Source organism: Eurosta solidaginis, chromosome 2 (assembly GCF_040869045.1).
Source record: "Eurosta solidaginis isolate ZX-2024a chromosome 2, ASM4086904v1, whole genome shotgun sequence".
Lineage (NCBI taxonomy): Eukaryota > Metazoa > Arthropoda > Insecta > Diptera > Tephritidae > Eurosta > Eurosta solidaginis.
The window spans coordinates 226,304,138-226,325,228 of NC_090320.1; the positions used below are offsets into that span (position 1 = coordinate 226,304,138).

The 21,091-nt window shown below is 40.0% G+C and overlaps 1 protein-coding gene across 12 annotated transcripts in view; it reads right to left on the minus strand.

Annotated features, from left to right (window-relative positions):
• capu (cappuccino) overlaps positions 1-21,091 on the minus strand; it is a 219,331-nt gene that overhangs the window by 45,124 nt on the left and 153,116 nt on the right. For all 12 annotated transcript variants that reach the window (XM_067767177.1, XM_067767180.1, XM_067767188.1 and 9 more), the window contains one exon: positions 5,729-5,889. In XM_067767177.1, coding sequence (XP_067623278.1) covers positions 5,729-5,889 — 161 coding nt within the window. The remainder of the gene's footprint in view (positions 1-5,728; positions 5,890-21,091) is intronic.

Consider the following 21,091-nt stretch of genomic DNA (forward strand, 5'->3'; position numbering starts at 1 on the left):
CTCAAAACCTTTGAGAGGCTGATAGATGTGTACATAAAGTCCAACACAACATGCGTACACCAAAGGCAAGTCGGTAGACACCGCATTGTATAGGGTGGTAATAAGCATAGAGAAATCCCTGGAATATAAGGAATATGCTCTAGAAGTCTTCTTGGACATTGCCGGGGCTTTCAATAATGTTTCTAAATGGGCAATTATGGATGGTCTTAATTACATTAAAGTACATTCAGCCTTAACCAGATGGATCGGCTGCATATTAAATTGCAGGAAGACAACATCACAATGTGGATTGTACGAGGCCACGAAATCAGTGGACAGGGGAACGCCGCAGGGAGAGGTGCTATCACATCTGCTGTGGACGCTGGTCATCAACCAACTGCACAGGCGATTTGACGAGGGACCCGTAAAACTTACGGCTTACGCCGATGACGTTGCAATTGTCATAAGTGGAAAGTGCCTTCCAACGATTAGCTCTTTGATGGAAAGGGCGCTTCGGGATATTCATACCTGGGTATCAAATGTCGGGTTGAAAGTCAACGCAGATAAGGCGGATATGGTCTTGTTTACAAAGAGGTACAGGGTCTCAAATTGGGCCAGGCCTACGTTAGGAGGGGTGACCCTACAGGAGAAACCTTGCACAAAGTATCTAGGAATAATCCTATGCAGTAAGCTGGCATGGAAGCTCAACGTGGAGGAGAGGGTGAAGAAGGCTTCAACGGCACTTTATGCAAGTAAAAGAATGCTGGGGTGTATGTGGGGCTTATCGCACTCTCTTTCTCATTGGGTTTTTACAGCGATTGTAAGCCCTATCCTATGCTATGGAGGTCTCGTTTGGTGGAAGCCACACAAAAAGGAACCTACCTAAAAAAATTAGAGGGGAATGCAGACTATCAATGCTTAGCATTACGGGAGCCCTGAAAAAACCCCGACAGCTGCACTGTATGCCATTCTGCACATTCCACCAGTAGACCTGGTAGCAAAGAACATAGCGTTAACAACTGCAACCAGGCTCGGTGCCTCGGGGCAGCTTGAGCGCCGACCATACGGCCATAGTAGTATAGCGCCATCAATCACAAAACGAACAGACTACATGATTCCCTATCTGCACAAGGGTGCTCAAAGGGCGGACGAGGCGATACATGTGTACACAGATGGTTCCAAAGTAGTGGAAGGAGTAGGGTCTGCGGTATACTGTGCTGATCCGGAAATAAACAGATCCTACAGGCTACCGGATTACTGTAGCGTTTCCCAAGCGGAAATAGTAGCCGTAACCAAAGCAGTAGAAACCCTGGAGGAAAACATCCCAAGCTGCAATCGTGTTAACTTGCATACATCTATATTGGGTCCCAGGGCATATGGGAATAGATGGGAATGAAAAAGCGGATGAACTAGCTAAAAAGGGCGCATCCCTTGAAGCTTGCACCGTAGACGTCCCAATTAGACTGGGCGAAATAAAGCGAAGGCGAGAGTTGCACATGATCGACCAAGCTTCTATCATTAAAAAGACAGTACTGTATACTCATGACGGGTATTCTGACTGGACACTGTCTTCTGGCGTCACGTGCCTTTAAATTAGGCTTGGTCAGTGATAGCAGATGTAGGTAGTGCGGGCTGGAGGAGGAAACGATCGAGCACGTTCTGTGCTCTTGCCCTGCGCTTTCGAGGCTAAGATTCCAGCTATTAGGAGTGATACAGCTGTTAGATCTAGAAGCAGCAAGTGGCTTAAATCCTAGGAAGCTTCTAGAATTTGCCAAGAGGACGGAGTTATTTTATAACATAGGTCCTGGTTTTTGATAGCGCTTTTCAGTTTGGTCGTTAAAACAAACTTCTGGTAACACTACGGACTTATTCAGTCTATGTGAGGTCCTCATGGACCGGCCAGTTCAACCTAACCTAACCTAGGAGAAATAAAATACTAAAAAAATACCTCAGTTTCTGATTGAAATAAAAAAACTCAAAAAACTACAATTATTTTCTAATAGTAATGACAAGTTAAACGAAAAATATATAATTTCCCAATTGAAATGAAGATCCAAATAAAAAATTTTCTTTTCCGAGCGAAGCAAAAACTCAGACAATTTTTTTCTCAATGAAATAAAAAACAGAAAAATATATCATATTCGGAGTGAAATATAAAACTCCAAAAACGACTATTATTTTCTCAGTATAATAAAAAACTTAAAAAAAAAATAAAAGATTTAAATAAATTAATTTGTTTTCCAAGCGAAAGAAAAAGCTCAGTAAATTACTATTTTTTCTAAATGAAATAAAAAACTAAAAAAATTTTTTATTCTGATTTAATAGACTCGAAAAATATTGTGACGAATATTAGTGACACTAAGTAATACTCACATCCCTAGTCTGATACTCAGTAAATGAAGTCACAACAACAATAAAGCAGACAGTCACTTGTATCTACATAAACGAATCAATCATTAGGTCTACACATATGTACGTACACGCAGCGGAGAAGCAACGCACAACCACATGCATATATCTGAGATACTCCCGAAAGTATGCCATGAGAGAAGCTATAAAATCGTGAATCTGTAGTTACAGCTGAGAAATTTTATAGCTGATGGCCAGCTAATAGATACTGAAAATGGAAGCGCCTAGAAGATGCGAGCGAGGAAATCAGAGAGTATAAAAGGTAGCAAGAGTAGACCGCGACAATCAATTAGATTTTAGACGCTATCTAGCGAGCAATAGCAGTATTATTTTGAAAATCAGTTTCATTTAAGCAAGCTATTGGTTGTGAATTATCAGTGTTATTGTGACTTACTTTAATAAAGGCCATTTTGCATTACTAAATATTGGAGTTATTTATTCAACAGTTTAGCGATACGAACGTTAGTTGAAGGTTGCAAATAAGAGGAACTGCAAGTAAATTCGTTACAATATTTATTATTTTCTCAATGATTTAAAAAAAAACTCAAAAAATAGCAAAAATTTTCTGAGTGATACAAATTAATTTGAAAAGTTGCATTTATTTTGGTATCGAAATCAAAAACTCAAAAACTATAAATCAGCCCATTTGTCTATAGTCCGTGTAATAAAAAGACTTTTGCCGTACTTCTCATTCACTACCTACTACTTTTTTGGGTAAAATTTCGACCAATAACAAGTATTTGCAATCCCTGTTATGGATGACTCTCGAAGGCAAGCAACTCACATCGGTGGCTGGTAGCCGCACCTTAGCAACTCACTCAAAAGTACTCCAAAAAGTTTAGTTGCATTTCTGCTTAAGCAAAGAATTATTTTGTTTGTTTGTTTGTTTCGCTTTGCTTTTTGTCTTGTGAATTTTAGCCCCACTCATTCTGAAGGAGTTTATAAGTTTTTTAATTTTTAAAGAGATGAATTTTTTTTGGTCAAATTGGCGCCTTAAGTGCTCCATGGAAAAAGTCACTGAACGTTGGGATATCAATTTTTAATTTTTTTCTGGCACGGGGTGAGAAAAGTGTGTGTTTTGCTATACCCAGTTGCCATTGTGCATCAACATACTCCAACGTTTAAAGGGCACTTCAATGTCTCCCTTTGCCAAACTTCGGGTACGGCCATATTGAAGGAAATGCATTTGCGGTTGAGCAATAAAGGTTCGGAGGCGGACAGCTCCTGGGCTAACTCCTGAGCAAAATCGAGGTTTACACTACTAGTGCAACGAAATTATTGTGGGGAAACCGGAATGAAGGAGTAGTCTCAATGTCTTTTTGGACAAACCCGTAGTCAGAGCTCTTACGGGACTTTGCATAGGTAACTCTGCTATTCCACCGTTGCTTCGACGAAGTCGTATACCAACAAGCTCCCTCTGCTGAGCGTACATGAACCGATCTGGATTCAACCGAGGGTATGCATAACCAACAAAGCTGTCGCCGTGAACGAGTGTGGAGTGTAAGCGCGCTTTCTTAACCCAATATAACTAGGGTCACGGTAATGGAGCGATCTATGACAAAAAGGTGAAGTTAAAAAGTGAAAGATATAGAAAAAAGTATTGCTGATTGTGGGGCCATGGACCTGGCAGAGGTGGAAGAGGAATAAGCCTACTTGTAAAAGGCGGCTGGAGGAGGAAAAATGCTAAAGTCCCAGGACAGTGAGACAAGCTCGCCAACAGCCATGATAGCAAGCTCGCGAGGAAATATGTACCTCGAAAGCTGCAAAGCAGAAAGAGAAGGGAAATAATGGTAATAGCTGATAACCCAAAGAAAGGTAAAAAGGCTACTCCACGCTACTCGGTAATTCTAAAGGGAGCTAATGCCGTATTTCGCTTGCCCCCAAGAATGTGAATATATCCCTTTAAACAGAAATCCACACAAAAAGAGATGTGTAGAAAGGAATCTACGTAATGTGATGCCACTTTTTCATTCGTAGGGGTAGTGGGAATAAGGTGCAACAATAACTTAGATAAGCAAGTCGCTAACGATTCGTGGGGTGAACGCTGATCCCCATGATACCAACGGCAAACTTAGGGATCCCATGTGTCATGAAGGCATTCGACGCACTGAACTTATTGCGACGACAGAACCAGAATACATCGACACGAGACTGAAAAATATTTCACGTATCACGACCCACAAAAAATATGAATTAAATAGTATTAAGATGGCAGAAACTGTGTTGTATCCAGAGTTTGGGGGATTGAAGAAAAGCACTAAGGGCAAAAATCATAATAAGTTTTACAGAGTTGAGGTAGAAAGAGATCAGGAAAATCGAATGACGGAGATATTAGAGAGGGATAAGCAACCCAATAATCTTACTAGTCTTATAGAAGAACTTGCAACATAGTAAAGTGACGATAAACGAGCTCCTCTGGACTAGTGAAGCTTTCATACGATATTGCGCTGATATATGAGCATGGTCCTATTCTTGAAAGAAAAGTAAATGGACTCAGGTTGGATTCGCGTTTACTACACGAACACGAGAGGGAAAAGTGAAGCTGCGGTCGTGCTAACGAAATACCTAAGCTAATGCATGCTCTCTGTCAGCATTCAAAACGTGGCAGTGGTAGTCATCGATACGGAAAAAGAGCCACTGCTACACACCTCACACATAGTTTCAGAGGCTCTTAGATCCGGGGGATGTAAAGGCCGACTAGTCACAGGCGTGGATACGAATAGTATCACTAATTGCACTAATTGTGGGGAGTGGACAATATGAACAACAGAGGTGACTCCCTTTTTTCATATATACCCCAGGTCAGTCTAAAGTTGGCTAAAAGGGGAAGCATGTATCCCCAGCGAGTTAAGGGGCTGATAATAACTCCGTGCTAAAGCATGTCTGTCTGTCGCAAGAATCGACTAAAATTCACACATCTTAAGGTTCAGGGGTTAAACAATCGTTTCCGATGCAGTCGATCTATAATGTCCTACATAGTACCGGATCAATATCCGGCAAAGGTCTGCCTCCCTACACAACAACAAGAAAAGGAGTAGCCTGGATCCATTGCCCTTACATTAAGCGGAGCTTTTAGGAAACTGCAAAAAATTCTGACCAACAATATTATGTTAGCTGGGTATATAACATCCTATCCTAGTTGAATTAAGATTCATTTGATATCTTATTTTGAGTTTGCAATTTCTTACAACCATTTCCAACTTTAAAACTTTGTGTAAACTCTGCCGCAATTAAAGTTCCTTCATGTTTATTTTTGGTACGAAAATTTTCTAGACTTAATAGAAATACATAGACTTGACTCGCCCGAGTCGTTGCACACTTATTCTATTAAAGTACTCACACTGAAGTTTTTAATATCCGTTTCCTCAGAAATTTGCTTCAAAACGCCCACATTTATTAAATTATTACAATACTGCATTGTTAGATTATTCAAGTCTTGTTCGTTGAGATTATTGCCAGACTGTTGTAAGGATGAGACCAGCCATTTCATGAGCATTTGACCTGTAAGCAGACGAAAGACATGAAGTTTAGTATTGGCTATAAGAGGATGTTCATATATAGAAATAAAGAAATAGCACATCACAATGCTTCGGTCCAACTGCACTCACTTATTTTGTAGGAACTGTAAATGACATGTAACATTTGCAAAAGCTCCACCATATTATGTAATGGTATATAAAAAATTTCTACATAAACGCTTTGACTCATCGAAAAATTCCAAGCTGGGACTTGTTTTGAATATTTGAAGCGGTTTTCTGTTTTACAGCTTTTGAAATATGTATGTAAATATATTTTGACTCTGTCTTTCAAACAATAAAAAAAAACGTTCCATTTCTAGGCATCTGTGACATATTTAAAACTTATGAATCATGGCGGAACTATACAAGGTGGCAGCATGGGACAGGTGATTATAAACTTTTTTTTTATTTGATTTGATACATCAACTTCCGGCGCAGTACGATTTTGACATTAGCCCATCGAATTTACAAAAAAAAGGGCAGTAGTGCAGTTTAGGGGCCCCCCCTAAAGTTGGGCCAATATTTTCGAGTGATTTTATCTCTGTCCGGAGATATTTGCAGTTGAAGTTGGCGATTTTCATGTGGTTGTTGTTGTGTTTGTACCCACAAAAAAATTGTGCATCACCGTGGCGGTTGCCACGGTTATACCACACACCGGACTTGGCATAGCGTAGCCCAACGCAGAAAGGTGTTCTGCGCAAAAATACTATGGATTCCACCCCCGGTTTCGGAAGTACCCGCGGGTCTTTTTCGGTTTTTCGTTAATATCTTTTGAACGGGTAAAAAAGTTAACTTCCGCTTTCGGATTCTTGATCTAGACGTGAATACGCGTCTTTTGATACCTCACTCAAAAAAAAGGCCCAATTTTAGGGTGGGGCCTCTAAACTGCACAATTACCAAAAAAAGTACATGGAACTTGTATGTAGGTATGTCACCATGCTGCCACCTTGTATGGTTCTGCCCTGTTATGAATGAAACACTGTTTGAGAGCAGTGAGTGAATTATGGAACTAAAAGCCCCTTAAAGCTATGCTGCTTGTTGCTGTGGAGGCTACCGCAAAGATCATGCCCAAGTAGCGCATACCTTCTCCTGGAGCCCGATATTTGATAAACAATTTTTATTGTAGTTTTTGTTGAAATCGAGAAAACTAAGCCTTATGAATTCTCAGCAACCTCGGGTGCTCCACAAGGTAGAAGCTTGGTCCTATTTTGTTCTTAATGTTTATTAATGATGTTGCCTCATGCATAAAAAAATTCTATTTATTTGCTTTATGCTGACGACTTAAAACTCTTCCGGAGGATCTCCTGTACTTCTGATGCATTGCGTCTGTAAAAGGATCTGAATGCTATTAATAATTGGGCCTTTCAAAATAATCTGCAACTCAATATTAGTAAATGCTGTCACATAACGTATACTAATTCTATGAATGTGTTTTTTTCTTGTATTCGATTTCAAATGTAACTCTTGCGCCAGTTAATGAGTTTCGCGATCTTGGCGTAATTTTTGACTCAGCTTTTACTTTTGGTAATCATGTAAACTTTTTCATACCAAAGGCTTATACCAACTTAGCTTTCTTGAGGCCATATGCCAGGAAAATCCTATACAATGCCTTAGTGCGTTCATCTGGAATCCGATATACTTTTCACACTCTTTAAGAATTGAAAGAATTCAGCCGAAGTTCATAGGATTTCCTCTACAACCTCTACACTTTGTTAATTCTCTGCCATCCTACAATGCTAGATACATGCTTGTCAATGTCTTGCCACTTGAAGTTAGGCGTTTTGTTCAAAAAGGTATTGTTTATTTTAGTCATAATATCCGATGCCATTGACTGTTCAGAACTACTTGGGCAGTGGACTTTCAATATCCCTAACTCCTCCGGTTCCCAGTACATTCCGCGTTGAAGAGCTGTGTTTGAATTACTTCAGTTTCTTCTAAAAGGTCTTGTAGAAATTAATAGGCTGTCCAGAAGCTTTGATCTGGACTTAGCCATGCCAAGGTCTCTGTTTAAGGCACGCATTGAGTCTTATTACTTATCTCAGTAAACCTCACATTAAAATTGTTAAAATAGTACTAAGTTAACCTGTAATCTAGTCAGTAAGGTTGTTACCATTTGACTTAATAAAGATATGAAATATGAAAAAAATATGAGAAGTTCTATATGGACGATTTGGTACTGCCCTTAGGTTAAGCATCATAAAACTGCCCAAATTTCAGTACCTGTTGTTCACTAAGGCTGGACACCCACAAGGGAAATGGCAAATGTATGACTATCTCTTTGAAACCTCCTTGACCGCAGTTTCTACACACATATTATTAGGGGATTTTCATTCCCAACGTAAAGAGTTAAGTATTTGTGGCCATGAGTCTAAATATTTCACTCCTCGACCTATTGTTTCAACTCCTTGTTCGAGTCCAGTTGAAATCACACTCGGTTGTTTGGTGATTTTACGGATGTCTGTTCAAAATCTGCTATACCCTAACTTGGTTACGCATTAAACTTAAGAAAACTTTTCAACAAAGTTAATCATAGCCGACCTGTGAAGGACTCGGATGCCAAAGCTTTTACAAATATATAAGGTAGGTTAGGTTAGGTTAGGTGGTAGCCGCCCTAATAAGGGAAGCTCACTTGGACAACCTGAAGGTACAACATACAGTAAAATAACGGTGACGTAGATATAGCTACCTAGAGAATCCTTTGGTAGCAGCGATAAAGCTCCGAATGATACCGATCTCAACTTTGGACAAATCCTCGGGAGATCAAGTGAATCGCGACCGAAGTACTTTCGCCTAGTTCTGGCAAAAGCTGGGCAATCAAGCATAAAGTCATTTGGTGATTCCACCTCACCATCCTCCTTACAGCTACAGCAGGATGGAGTTTCCAGTATATTGAGACGTACCGCATGGATACCCATGGGACAGTGCCCTGTCAAAACACCAATGACCATTGATAGGTGAGCCTTAGTGAACCCAATTATTTAAGCAGACCTCCTGCCATACACTTTCGGCCAGAAAGATCTTGCTACGCTGCAAGAGGTGGTGTCCGCCCAACGTTTGCTGAGCTGACTCGAGGCCCAGCTATGGAGGACTAATCCACAGGTGGCCAGCGGATCCCGAAATCCCTACAGCCACCTTCATCCGGTTCAGTTGTACCGATGCAGGCTAAGAGATCCGCTTGACAGTTACCCGGGATTATGGGAATTAAGATTATCTAATTGCAAAATAGTTCGATGCAATCGCAAGTGAGGTCAGGCACTCCCAGACCACCCTCGACCGCACTGTAGTTGAGCTCAAGACCTTCATAGCCGTTCGGCTATCAGAGTAGATGTTAAATTCCCTAACCGTAGTAACACTGGACAGCATTTCATTCACCTTAACCATCCATCCTTAATCGCAGCAACTTCCGTTTGATTTATACTGCACTGATCAGCCAACTTAAACTTGTGGCTTACATTTAGCTCTTGACAAAAGACCCACCTCCAACCTTTCCGTCCAACTTCGACCCATCCGTGAAAAAGTTAACTGGTCCTCTGCGCCAGATAATTCCTCTTCCCCAGTCCTTTCTCGGTGAAATGACTGGGTTGAAGGTTGTTTAGGGAGCAGTTATCGGCATACAATAGTCCGTCCTGTCCATGATAACGAAACTGGTAAGAAGGCTAGAGTGTCCGATGTCAGAAAGCCCGTAGCCCATATCACGAAGCCTGACTAACGACCGGGGGGCGGGGGCTTTTCCCGCAATATCTACTGGATATATGTTCAGCATGACATTCAGTGCCAAGGTAGGTATTGCTCTGAGAAAGAAAATATAAAAGCTACATTAGGAAGAAAAAAAGGAGTCGTGGGAGCAATATTGTTAGAATTTGGCGACAAAAAATGAGGGATCAAGGGTTCGCAAAATATTGCCTGGGTCAAATGTCACCCCAAGTAGCATGAAGGAGTCTGATGGCCGATGAACCGTCTACAGCCAGACAACTTTGGATGTCTTGATGAAGACATACCTTTTGGGATGCAAGGATGTGATGAGCATCACTATGTCAGAAATTAGCGCTTGTTATCCGAAAATTAAATAAAAAAAAATAAATGTAAGGCGCGATAACCTCCGAAGAGATCTAAGGCCGAGCTTCTCTTCCTATTTGCCTCGTGCTCCTCTTAATTTTCCCTACAAATTGACCGGACGAGACCTACACATATTTTATACCGACTCCGAACGGCATCTGCAAGGCAGCTGAGTTTTCACTGAGAGCTTTTCATGGCAGAAATACACCCGGAGCGCTTGCCAAACACTGCCGAGGGGCGACCCCGCTTAGAAAAAATTTCTTTTAATTGAAAAATCTTATTTCTAAAATTTTGATGTTGCTTTGCCCGGGGTGTGAACCCAGGGCATACGGTGTGGTAGGCGGATCACGCTACCATCACACCACGGTGGCAGCGGAAACTGGCGTTACAAATATCGCAGACTAAAACAAAAGGGCCATTAAATCATACCAACCTTTAAATCGGCGGGATTGAATGGTGTGATAGGGACCATGTTGCCAGCCGAGCCGCATTTACATGACATCTTTTGAAGATGACTGTTAGATGGTTATGTTCCCGAAGCCTGGAGAAATGTACGTGAAACTAAACTATTCGGAAGCCAACGAATACAGGCCAGTCACTCCTCCTTTTTCCTAAAAACCTTGGAGAAACTTATTCACCTGCACAAAAGTGACAAAGCTAACTTCTGAAGGATGGACACAGTTCAATACGCATACCAGAAAGACAAATCGGTTGAAAACGCTTTTCCTGTACTAGATAGCGTCATGGAGAAAGCACTGAGCTGCCAAGAGTATATCCTGGCAAGCTTCCTCGACATTTAGGATACCTTCAGCAACGCTCAAAAGGAGGTCACAGAGGAACGTTAAGGTGCGATTGAAGAAAGCTCTGGCAGCATACTTCAGCTGCAAAAGGAATTTCGGGAGGAATTGGATACTATCACATCATCCATGGTATGTAAAAAATAGTGAGACCGAAATTAACGTATGGAGTTTTTGCCTGGTGAGATTATCAGACGCAGTGGGCAGCGCACCCAAGGAAGTGTTAAACGTAATTTTTATTCTCATGAATCTACAAGTAAGTGTTCGTGCAGGGTTTGGGTGCGAAAGGGGTTCTACGACTAAAATAATCCAATATATAAAACATTAAAATTTGAAAAGCTACATGGGACAACTATAGTATATACAGAGCTCGCTTTTTCTGCTCTCCTACTATACGCCAATTACACGGCTCAAGTATCCTTGTGCCAATTACCAATTTGCTCAAGGATTTGCCCGGTTTGTGCACTGGTTGCGCTATTTGCGCAGAGAACTGTGCTAAAATCAAAATGATTTTGATGTTTACGCATGTCTGAAAATATTGCACATGCTTTTTTCTTCGTGTATGATGAATGCTACACAATTTACTTGTGGTTTCTGATAATATAACATCAGTAATTATTGCCTAAAAATGTTAATATCGAAGGAGTAAGGACCATCTCTAGCTTGTAACAGGAATTCACACTAACTCAATAATACATAATAATTTTTTGTACAATTAAAACAAATGTTTCATTTGTTGTGCTAGTTGAAAAATGAATATTGCGCAGTGTTTTTGAGCCGTGTATGACAAAATTTTCATTTGCACAAATTTCGTCGTTTTATATTTGCGCATGGCTTTTGTGTCATGTATGGGCCGTCTTAATATTGATGGCCGACAGAGAAGACGTGTTTACGCCCATCCAAAAGTTGCGTTCACTCACAAATTGTCGTTCAACAGAAACTGCTTGTTCGGCATTTAATATCTATTCACTATAGGGAGTATTTCAGCTTTGTTGTGTGGATGATGTTCAGGAGACATGCTGTGTCAGTTCTGAGCGCAGTGTTTTGACAGGCGGACCAATAGCACATGAGTGACTGGTCAATTGCATTATAAATTGTTAGAAGCGTTTCTTTGCTTTTGGCCCAAGTGCTGCTAACGATGTATAGAATCGCGGCTGGATGTTGATGAAAGTCTTATGAGAATCACATTCAATATTTCGGGATATCGGCAGCGTTATGCCATCCACCACGACGTAAATTAGATCATCGTATACTTGCCCTGTGATAAAGTCAAGTTGTGCGAGGTGAAGCAACTGGAAACACTAAAGAGATATAGTCACAGATATTAAAGCATTACTGATCTATGAAAAGGCAAGGTCCTATTGCCATTATCTTGCATATATTGGTATAAGCGACAATGGAAAGTCCTTCTGGTGGGGAAAGGAGCTTCAAGATGAGGAATTTGAACAAAAATGGGGGAATCCCAGAAATCTTTCAGAACTTCGACGCTGTGGTTGCAGCGTCTCCCGAGGAAATGGCATCTTTTGCGATAGCTAAGCCCGCAAGGCTCCCAAATAAGCTAAATGAGGAAATCAAACAGCTTTTAGACGAACATAGATGAGCCAAATGGGAAAAGCTTATAAAAAAATTTAAACCTCTTTGAACCTGTAATCTTTCTGCTAATGCTGGTAAACTCTGGTCAACCATGAAGGCATTGTTAAACCTGGCAAAATATAAGGAATAAAAATACCAATCGGTTTTCCTGGCCCGAAAGATTGTTTCAAGCTGCCCTTCTCCCTCTTTGTCGTTCCATTTACACGTGAGGAACAAGGAGAGATCTAGCGAAGACAATTATAGCACCTTGCTATACCTGAAACTTTTCACAGGGCAATCATTAGCATGCCTTGCGTAAAATACATAGAACTAGGGCCACGCTAAATGAGTAAAATCTCTTCTTTGTCTGAAGAGATGGAGCGTAAAATATTCGAATGCCAGAAAGTCGTTTGTACAATTTAAAAACGAAAAATTTTAACTAAGAAGAATTTGACAGGGTGGTATTTTATCAACACTTCTGTTCACATGTACATATCAAAATTTCCTTCTCCACCAGAAGAAGTCACCATATTTTACCATGCAGAAAACCAAACTACATGACAACGGGCACGGGCCCTTCGATATATGTGTTCTACTTGAAAATACACAGTTATCTCCCTCGTCTCTACGGCTAATCGACTTCGCGTGGTTTGATTCTACCATTACCTTAACTAACCCCACATTGTTTACGACGTGGAACTGGCAGATGAGACACGGATTCGCTGGCGATCTGGTGCATCGCATGTCATTATAGGTTTCCGATTTCTACAACAGCCCCTGATGAAAGTACATACCTACAACGTGGCGCATTGTCCATTTATTGCTGCGAGATGAGTGCCTGAACACTTAGCTGGTTTAAATAAAATAGAGCATGAACGGAGTAAGTAAGTTTGTAAGCATTCATTTGCCACTTTATAAAGGTATGAGCACATAAGTACATAAACTTAAGTATGAGTCAATAAACTTAAACGAGTCAATATTAGTGTTTGTATATATTTTTTTTATTGATAACACCATGCTACAATCAATAATCTCCAATTGGCCAGTGCGCTGTTAACCCTCCAATTATCATGGGCAGATGAACTTTGGTAAATCGTAGTAGTTCCGCTGAATTCTTACAGTCTATAAATGGCCAGAAAATTCTTAACACTTAGCAAGAGATGGTGTCAGCACATTCTTAGCTGACTCTAGACCATGAGTCTTCAACAAGTGAAAGTCATTGCCCTTTCGCCTACGCAATGAGAGCACAATTGTGCTATGGAAGGCAGACCACTGCTTTAGACCCACCAGTCATGAAGCAACGTCTGTACTGGAAACCACGCCTAATTTGCAAGTCCCCCAGCGGGTCAGGGGACTTAGAATATATCCGCGGTAGGTATGCCCGTCGTAAGACGTGACTAAAGTGATTCAAGGAGTTGTGTAGCGCCTTTCAAGGGGTTTCCAGCGCAATTTATTGCTTCTCCATCCCAATTGTCAACCACACCTACCCATGACGAGTCCGGTTTCTGTAACAGCCGTGGTTCCTCATCGATCTAGAGGGCGGGAGGGCGGTATAGCCTAGAAAGTTTCATGTGGTCGATCACAACATCAGCCTAAGAAGGAGGAGAAAGACATCCCCTTGTGCGTCAATAATTTATCAAGGCCGCCGCTCCTACTCTGTCTGTTGACCGTTCTGCCCTACATCAATCTCCTGATGTATTCTACCAGAGTTGATTAAATTAACAGTGTTGATAAGATTCTTTCTACAGTCACCGTTAATATGTTGTTGATAGCTACTTGGGTGTCAAGGAAGATGCTCATCATAAATCGTTTTCCCTAGAGTGAAGCTTCTATCAAATCGGCAACCTACTGATGATAAATTTCTATAGACTTGCCCTACAATAACTTATTTTAAATTAATCTAATCTGAAAGGGAGTACTTCTCAGAGATTTGTTGTAGACATGAAAGGATTGAACAAAATGACGATGCCTAAAAGCCCACGCTACTTATAGAGATAAGTTGAATTCCGACGCAGTCACGCACGATCCATTTTGTTTTGTTGATTTTTCGACAGGTTGAATAATTCATTTACGTTCGATTTTCCATCATCCCTGGTCAAATTTGGATTTGAGGCCAACTGCGTTTGTTGTGTTGCCATCTTTAGTGTCATTTTGTGGGATAATCTTGGGAGTCTATGAGAGAAAGGTTCTCGAGAATATTAGCAACTCTTCGCTTGATGTCAATGAGACTTTACGCAGATAGAAACATAGTGGAGAGCATGTCCAGAAAACATTTCAATCGCACCCGTATATTAAAGCAGATGAAGGGATTGGAGGAAGACCTGATATGCCTCGGTTCTCCCAATTGAAGCCAGTTATCGAGAATTAGGGATAACTGGTGTGGCTTGCTTGGCAATGACTAAAATAGCCTAGAGCTTAGGGGTCAATTAATGATGATCAGATAAGGGTTCAGATAAGCTCAATAATTTTCGAAATTTATAAAATCTTCATACTTAGCTCTCACTCACTACTGTGGTGAAATATCAGTATAATGGAGCCAAATACGATATATGTATGTATATGACATACGAAAACTAGCACTTTAAAATGTTTTACACAAAATCTCTTTGTATACGCTATGATTCTCGAATTGAGCCACTGTTTCGAAACAACTCTTGAGATTTTAGAAGTATGCCAAGTTATCAACATGAGCTATAATGGTACTCAAGCTCAAATGCTTGTTGGGTATATTCGACGCCAATTCGAACGAACGCAAATAACTGATAGGTTAACTAGAGTTTAAGCATGCCAGATCTACCGCTTAAGCTCAGCTTAAACTTCCGTTAAATTAGACTGAAGATCTGGAGAATAAGTTTAAGCGTAGTTTAATTGACAAACTGAGTTGAACTTGTACTGAAAAACAGGGCCTTAGTTTTATACCCAGCTGTACTTGTACACAGGGTATTATAACTTTAATTGGATAACGGTTGGTTGTACAGGAATAAAGGAATCGAGACAGATATAGACTTCCATATATCAAAAGCATCAGTATCGAAAAAAAAATTGATTGAGCCATGTCCGTCCGTCCGTTAACACGATAACTTGAGTAACTATTGAGGTATCTTCAGGAAATTTGGTACAAGAGCATATCTGGACCCAGAATATATTGGTATTGAAAATGAGCAAAATCGGATGATAACCAGCCCCACTTTTTATATATATAACATTTTGGAAAACACAAAAAATCTGATTATTTAGTAAATAATACACCTAGAATGCTGAAATTTGACATGTGGACTGATATTGAGACTCTTGATAAATATTTGAAAACAAATTTTAAAATGGGCGTGGCACCGCCCAATTGTGATAAAATCAATTTTACAAATATTATTAATCATAAATCAAAAACCGTTAAACCTATCGTATCGGCAGAGAGGTTGCCTTTACTATAAGGAATGCTTTGAAGAGAAATTAACGAAATCGGTTAAGGACCACGCCCACTTTTATATAAAAGATTTTTAAAAGGCTTGTGGACGAACAAAATAAGCTAAATCTTTGTAAAAAAGAGCTTTATATCAATGGTATTGCATTTCCGAAGCGGATTTATAACAAATAAGAAAAAATTTAAATTTAAAAAAATGGGCGTGGCACCGCCCCTTTTATGGCTAAGCAATTTTCTATGTTTTGGGAGCCATAACTCGAAGAAAAATTAACGGATCGTAATAAAATTGGGTACACAGATTTTCCCTATAGCAGGAAATATTTCTAGAAAAATGGACGAGATTGGTTAAAGACCACGCCTACTTTTATATAAAAGTTTTTTAAAAGGGTCGTAGACGATAATAGTAAGCTATATCATAGCGAAAAAGAGCTTTATATCAATAGAATTTTGCTTTCTAAATTAAGTTATAACATTAAATTGAAAAGCGCTAAAATTTTTGTAAATGGGAACCGCCCCTTTTATGACTAAGAAATTTTCTATGTTTCGGGAGCCATAACTCGAAGAAAAATTTACATATCCTAATGAAATTGTGTACACATATTTTCCTTATAGCAGACAATATTTCTGCTAAAAATGGACGGGATCGGTTAAAGACTACGGCAACTTAGATATAAAATAAGTTTAAAAGGTTTAAAAGGGTCGTAGGCTAGAATAATAAGCTATAACTTAGCAAAAATAGTTTTGAATCAATGATATTTTACTTATCAAGTTTTATTGTAAAAGGAAATGGGGAGACATTTTGTTTAAACAGGCGGTGCCACGTGTGATGTAGAAAAGTAATTCATCTGAAATGAAATGTACAATTGAAGCTCACGCTGAGTATATAATGTTCGGTTACACCCGAACTTAGATACCCTAACTTGTTTTAAACTATATTTATGTGATGTTATATTGACTTCACCTCTCTGGTTTTATTGCATTATGCTCTCGGCATAGAAAGAATTTTTTGTAGCACGGTGTAGTCATATTTTTTTGTAGTTTTTGGCATATACTCCTAATAAAACTTTTAATCTATTTCAATTGTTGTGACATTTGTTGATTCAAGTTTCATTTTGTCAATTTTATTGTTGTATTAATCAATCAACTTATCGCGCACTTACGTTTCTTCGGCAACTTATGTGATGACAAACCCGCTGGGAGTAATTTGTGTAGAGCCAAATTATTAGACGCGCCCACGTTGGCGTTACGGACGTTAATAACTTGCCCATGAGTGGGTGTCTCTTTTTCATATAAGATCACGCTATGCTGCAGAGGTCGTTCAATGTGTGACAAAAATATATTACAACTGTACAAGGTGAGAAAGTTTTCGAATATCACAGGAGAAATTGAAAAATTAAATGCTTCACTTGTACTGTTCACACTTGATAAGTCTTCCACGACCTTGAATTGAAATTTCACTGGTGTTCCAGTGCCAACTAAGCTTCGACTTGTAGTTGGATGACCAAATCTTCCATCTTGTAGCGCACAACTTTGTTTTACAGTTCTTGTGATCTCAAAAGTGACGTTTGCATTTGTTGTTATTTTTTCGAGTGCGTTTAAGATTTTTTCACTCTCCTCTATCTCATCGCTGCCTATATGCATGGTATTTATAAGCTGGTGTTTTAATGATTCTTTCATATCAAAATTGCCAAATTTAGCCAACAAAAGACACCAACCAGCTGGTAATTGTACTCGCTCGTGATTTCTTGCTAGCAGTTTAGTAGATGTCGGAAAGATACCCACTTTAAAGTCTCTTTCCCAATTACTATTCAAATTCATTAAAGCATAACTTTTTTCTGATCTGAGTTGAAGTCCATCGTCAAAATCGACTTCAACGCAATGGAGTGGATCAGCTGCGGCTGCGTTCAGCTCATCATAGAGTCCTTGTAGGTTGGGTGTTTTAAATATTTTTTCCACTATGGCACGTTTTGTAAGACAGTTCTCTTTGTTTGCTTGTGACATTTTTTTTACTTTTGTGTTTTTCACTTTATCCTTATTTTACATTTCAAGCAAGTTTTTTTAAAAAAATTTTTGCGCAAAATTTTAATTTTTATGCGTCAACAACTTTTGCACAACTGGATATATTTGCTAAACAATCGATTTTTGTTGATGACGCCAAACACTTGCACTTCATTAATTAAGTTCGCTAAGTTGCTTTTCTAAAGTTTGCATGTTCAAATGCTCAAATGAGAGACGCTTATCATATTAGCACTTGTTAGCTGATAACCGTTGACAGCTGAGTACCTAGATCTACTTATTAGCATGTACTGCCACCATGTCTGCGAGCAAGTCATTTAATTTTGGGTGCCGATATTTTTTTCTATTGCGAGTGTGAGTACACAAAAAGTTAATAATGAGTATTAGATGATACGAGGTGTGTCAATTAAGTTCCGGGAATTTGTTAATAAAGAACAAGAAAATTCAGTTTTGTGAAAAAGTTTACTATCGACCTTCTCAAAAGTCTCCCTCTAACTCTACAAAACGATTACAACGTTTTGTAACATGATTAGAAGTACTCTTGGTAATCCTCCGAAGTTAGCCCGTTTAGCACCGCGGTTAGAGGTTCTTGTACACCGCCATGATGAGTTCCCTTGCGATGCGACCTCGTCTTTGAGATTACAAAAAAGTCGCAGGGAGCAAAAACGTGGCTATAGGGTGTCTGCGGGCAAAGAAAAGTTTCTTGCAAAAAATATGCACAAAACACAAACCAAACATGCTATCTACTTCAACTTTGAACTCTACGCCCTCTTATACAGATGATGACGAATGAAAAAGTGTTGATATTTTTAAAATTATAACTAAATTCCCGGATCTTAATTGCCACACCTCGTAGTATGTAGCCAAGTTTGCCTTAGTTTCTACATTATTTAATAAGAATTTTCGTTATACCCAGTTGCGTTGATGTATATAAGGTGTATGCTTATAAAGTAGATACATATAAAGCAATAACACATAAGGGGACTGTCGTCAGTCCAATAAGCTTTTCTCAAGTATCGCTTCACTCACACTGCACATAATGAAGTGAAGTGAGATCATTACTTGAGATCGAAAAATTTACTATAGGTGCGTTTTAGATCATAGAAAGCTTTCAAGAACATTCGACTAAAAGCTAGCATGTAAGGAATATGGTGACTAATGGTACAATTACGATATATGCTTTACGTAAGTACATGTCTTTGATAGGCCCAACCCCTCGATGTCAAACACGGATCTCATTGCATGAACAGTGGCCCGACTATCGGGTCCGTGTTCGCTTCCTCAAAACTTCAGTGCCGAAACATTGGTACCAAGTAAGCTTGTAATCGGATGTTTCAATCACAAGTGCTTACCTTTGTCTGTTATGGAGTCTACCTAAGCTCCAACCATTTTAAGGATAATGGCATTAGATTGTAAGGCAACGCCACCTTGAATTCCACTACTGTCCCATATCAAGCACAAATATTAGTGTAACTGGTCACAGCCTCCTTGACACATATATCTTTTATTTTTAATACTTTGCACACAGACAACCTCGAATGCTAGGGCTGAAAAGACTCGAGTTCGGTGAACGATTAAAAGCGTGGCTTAGACATTTAATGCCTTGAGGGCCTTCCTCTTCATTTGCTCCTACGAGATGTACTAGACGGTATAAATAAGAATACTTGCCTCACTGGATCATCTTCTACCATTGGCATAACATGGCCTAGCCAGCGCAGCCACTGTGTCTTATTTCGCTGGACTATGTTGATCCCTTCAAACAGCTTTCCCGCCGTCGCAAACAAGCAAGCGTCTACAAATCTCCCGTAGAACTTATTTCACGAATACTCCCAGAACCACCGCGCCATGTTAGGTTAGGTTAGGTTGAACTGGGCGGTCCATGAGGACCTCACATAGAGTGAATGAGTTCGTAGTGTTACCAGAAGTGTCATGTAGTGGTACAGCAATGAAAAGTGATTTGTTGTGTGTGATTTTCGCGGAGGCACGACTTTATTTCCAATATTCCTTTAGTTTAGTTTCGAACAGCTTAGAGGGATTCTTTCCAATTCTGGCTAAGTTGGTTATAGGCAAAAAAAGTGCGTGCAATGGAAGGAGCAGCTTTAAAATCGACGACGTGAGGATGTGTGCTATTTCCTTAGCTTTGCAACTTGTGGCACAGCAAAAATCTGCTCCGGAAGGCCGATTCCGAGACAGCGAACACAATTTGCCTCCATCTTCCTGGAGGCTTTATTTCTGCTTTCGGCTAAGAGCAGAGTAATGTAAGGTGCGATAACCTCCGAAGAGATTTCAGATCGAGCTTCCCTTCCAACTTGCGTTGTGCCCCTTTTAATTTTTCCTACAAATTTGCGGGACGGGACCTACTTCTTTTATGCCGCCGGCATACAAGTTTGATGTTGCTTTGCACGGGGCGTGAACCCTGGGTCTTCGGTGTGGTAGGCGGAGCACGCTACCATCACACCACGTCGGCCGCCGCACCATGGCGGCAGAGTGTTCCCTTTATAATCAAGGTTGAAACATTCTCTTTTTGCGCCGAATTTCTTGGTAGAATTAAGCGCGACTCCTTGAACAGTGGCTCAAGCTCTTCATACTCACGTCTTTCTGCGTATATTGTTTTCTTTATAAAAACACGCGTCGCTTTCTTTTTCAACTTACGGCAGCTTTCTCACACTCCGTTTGATGCCGTCGATCTCAACTTGGTGTATGCGTGCTTTTACAGGGTTCATTACCATTCATATGCTCCAATTCCAATTTTATTCCCAGCATCAGCACGAGCGAGCCTTGGGAAGTCCATGATTCGTTACTTTCCGCTTTCCAAGACATTTAGGTTTCTTTTCTCCTTAGAAGGATCTGTCCTTAATTGGTATCCCCTCATTGCTCAATGACCCAACAGTTTATTGGACATCAGGGGTCATAACTCACCGATCTGATTTGCTTAAATCAAGCACTCGTTATTTTAACACCCATCGGTCAGTCCTCCACCATTGACATCCATTATTCATCCAACAGTTTATTGGACATCAGGGGTCATAACTCACCGATCTGATTTGCATAAATCAATCACTCGCTATTTTAAGACCCTTCGGTCAGCCCTCCACCATTGACATCCATTATTCATCATTAACCATCCATGAATCAATTTTGCTGTTCAACATCTAAGTTTTGCACCAATTAACCTCTTATCCTTGCAGCGTTAACCAGCTGACCATCCACTACCTACTGTTCACCATGAGTCATCCACCGTCAACGGTTGATCATTCATCGCCATACGAATGGTTATAATCAACTAACTTCACCGGTTGTTGTTGTTGTAGCAGTGCTTCGCC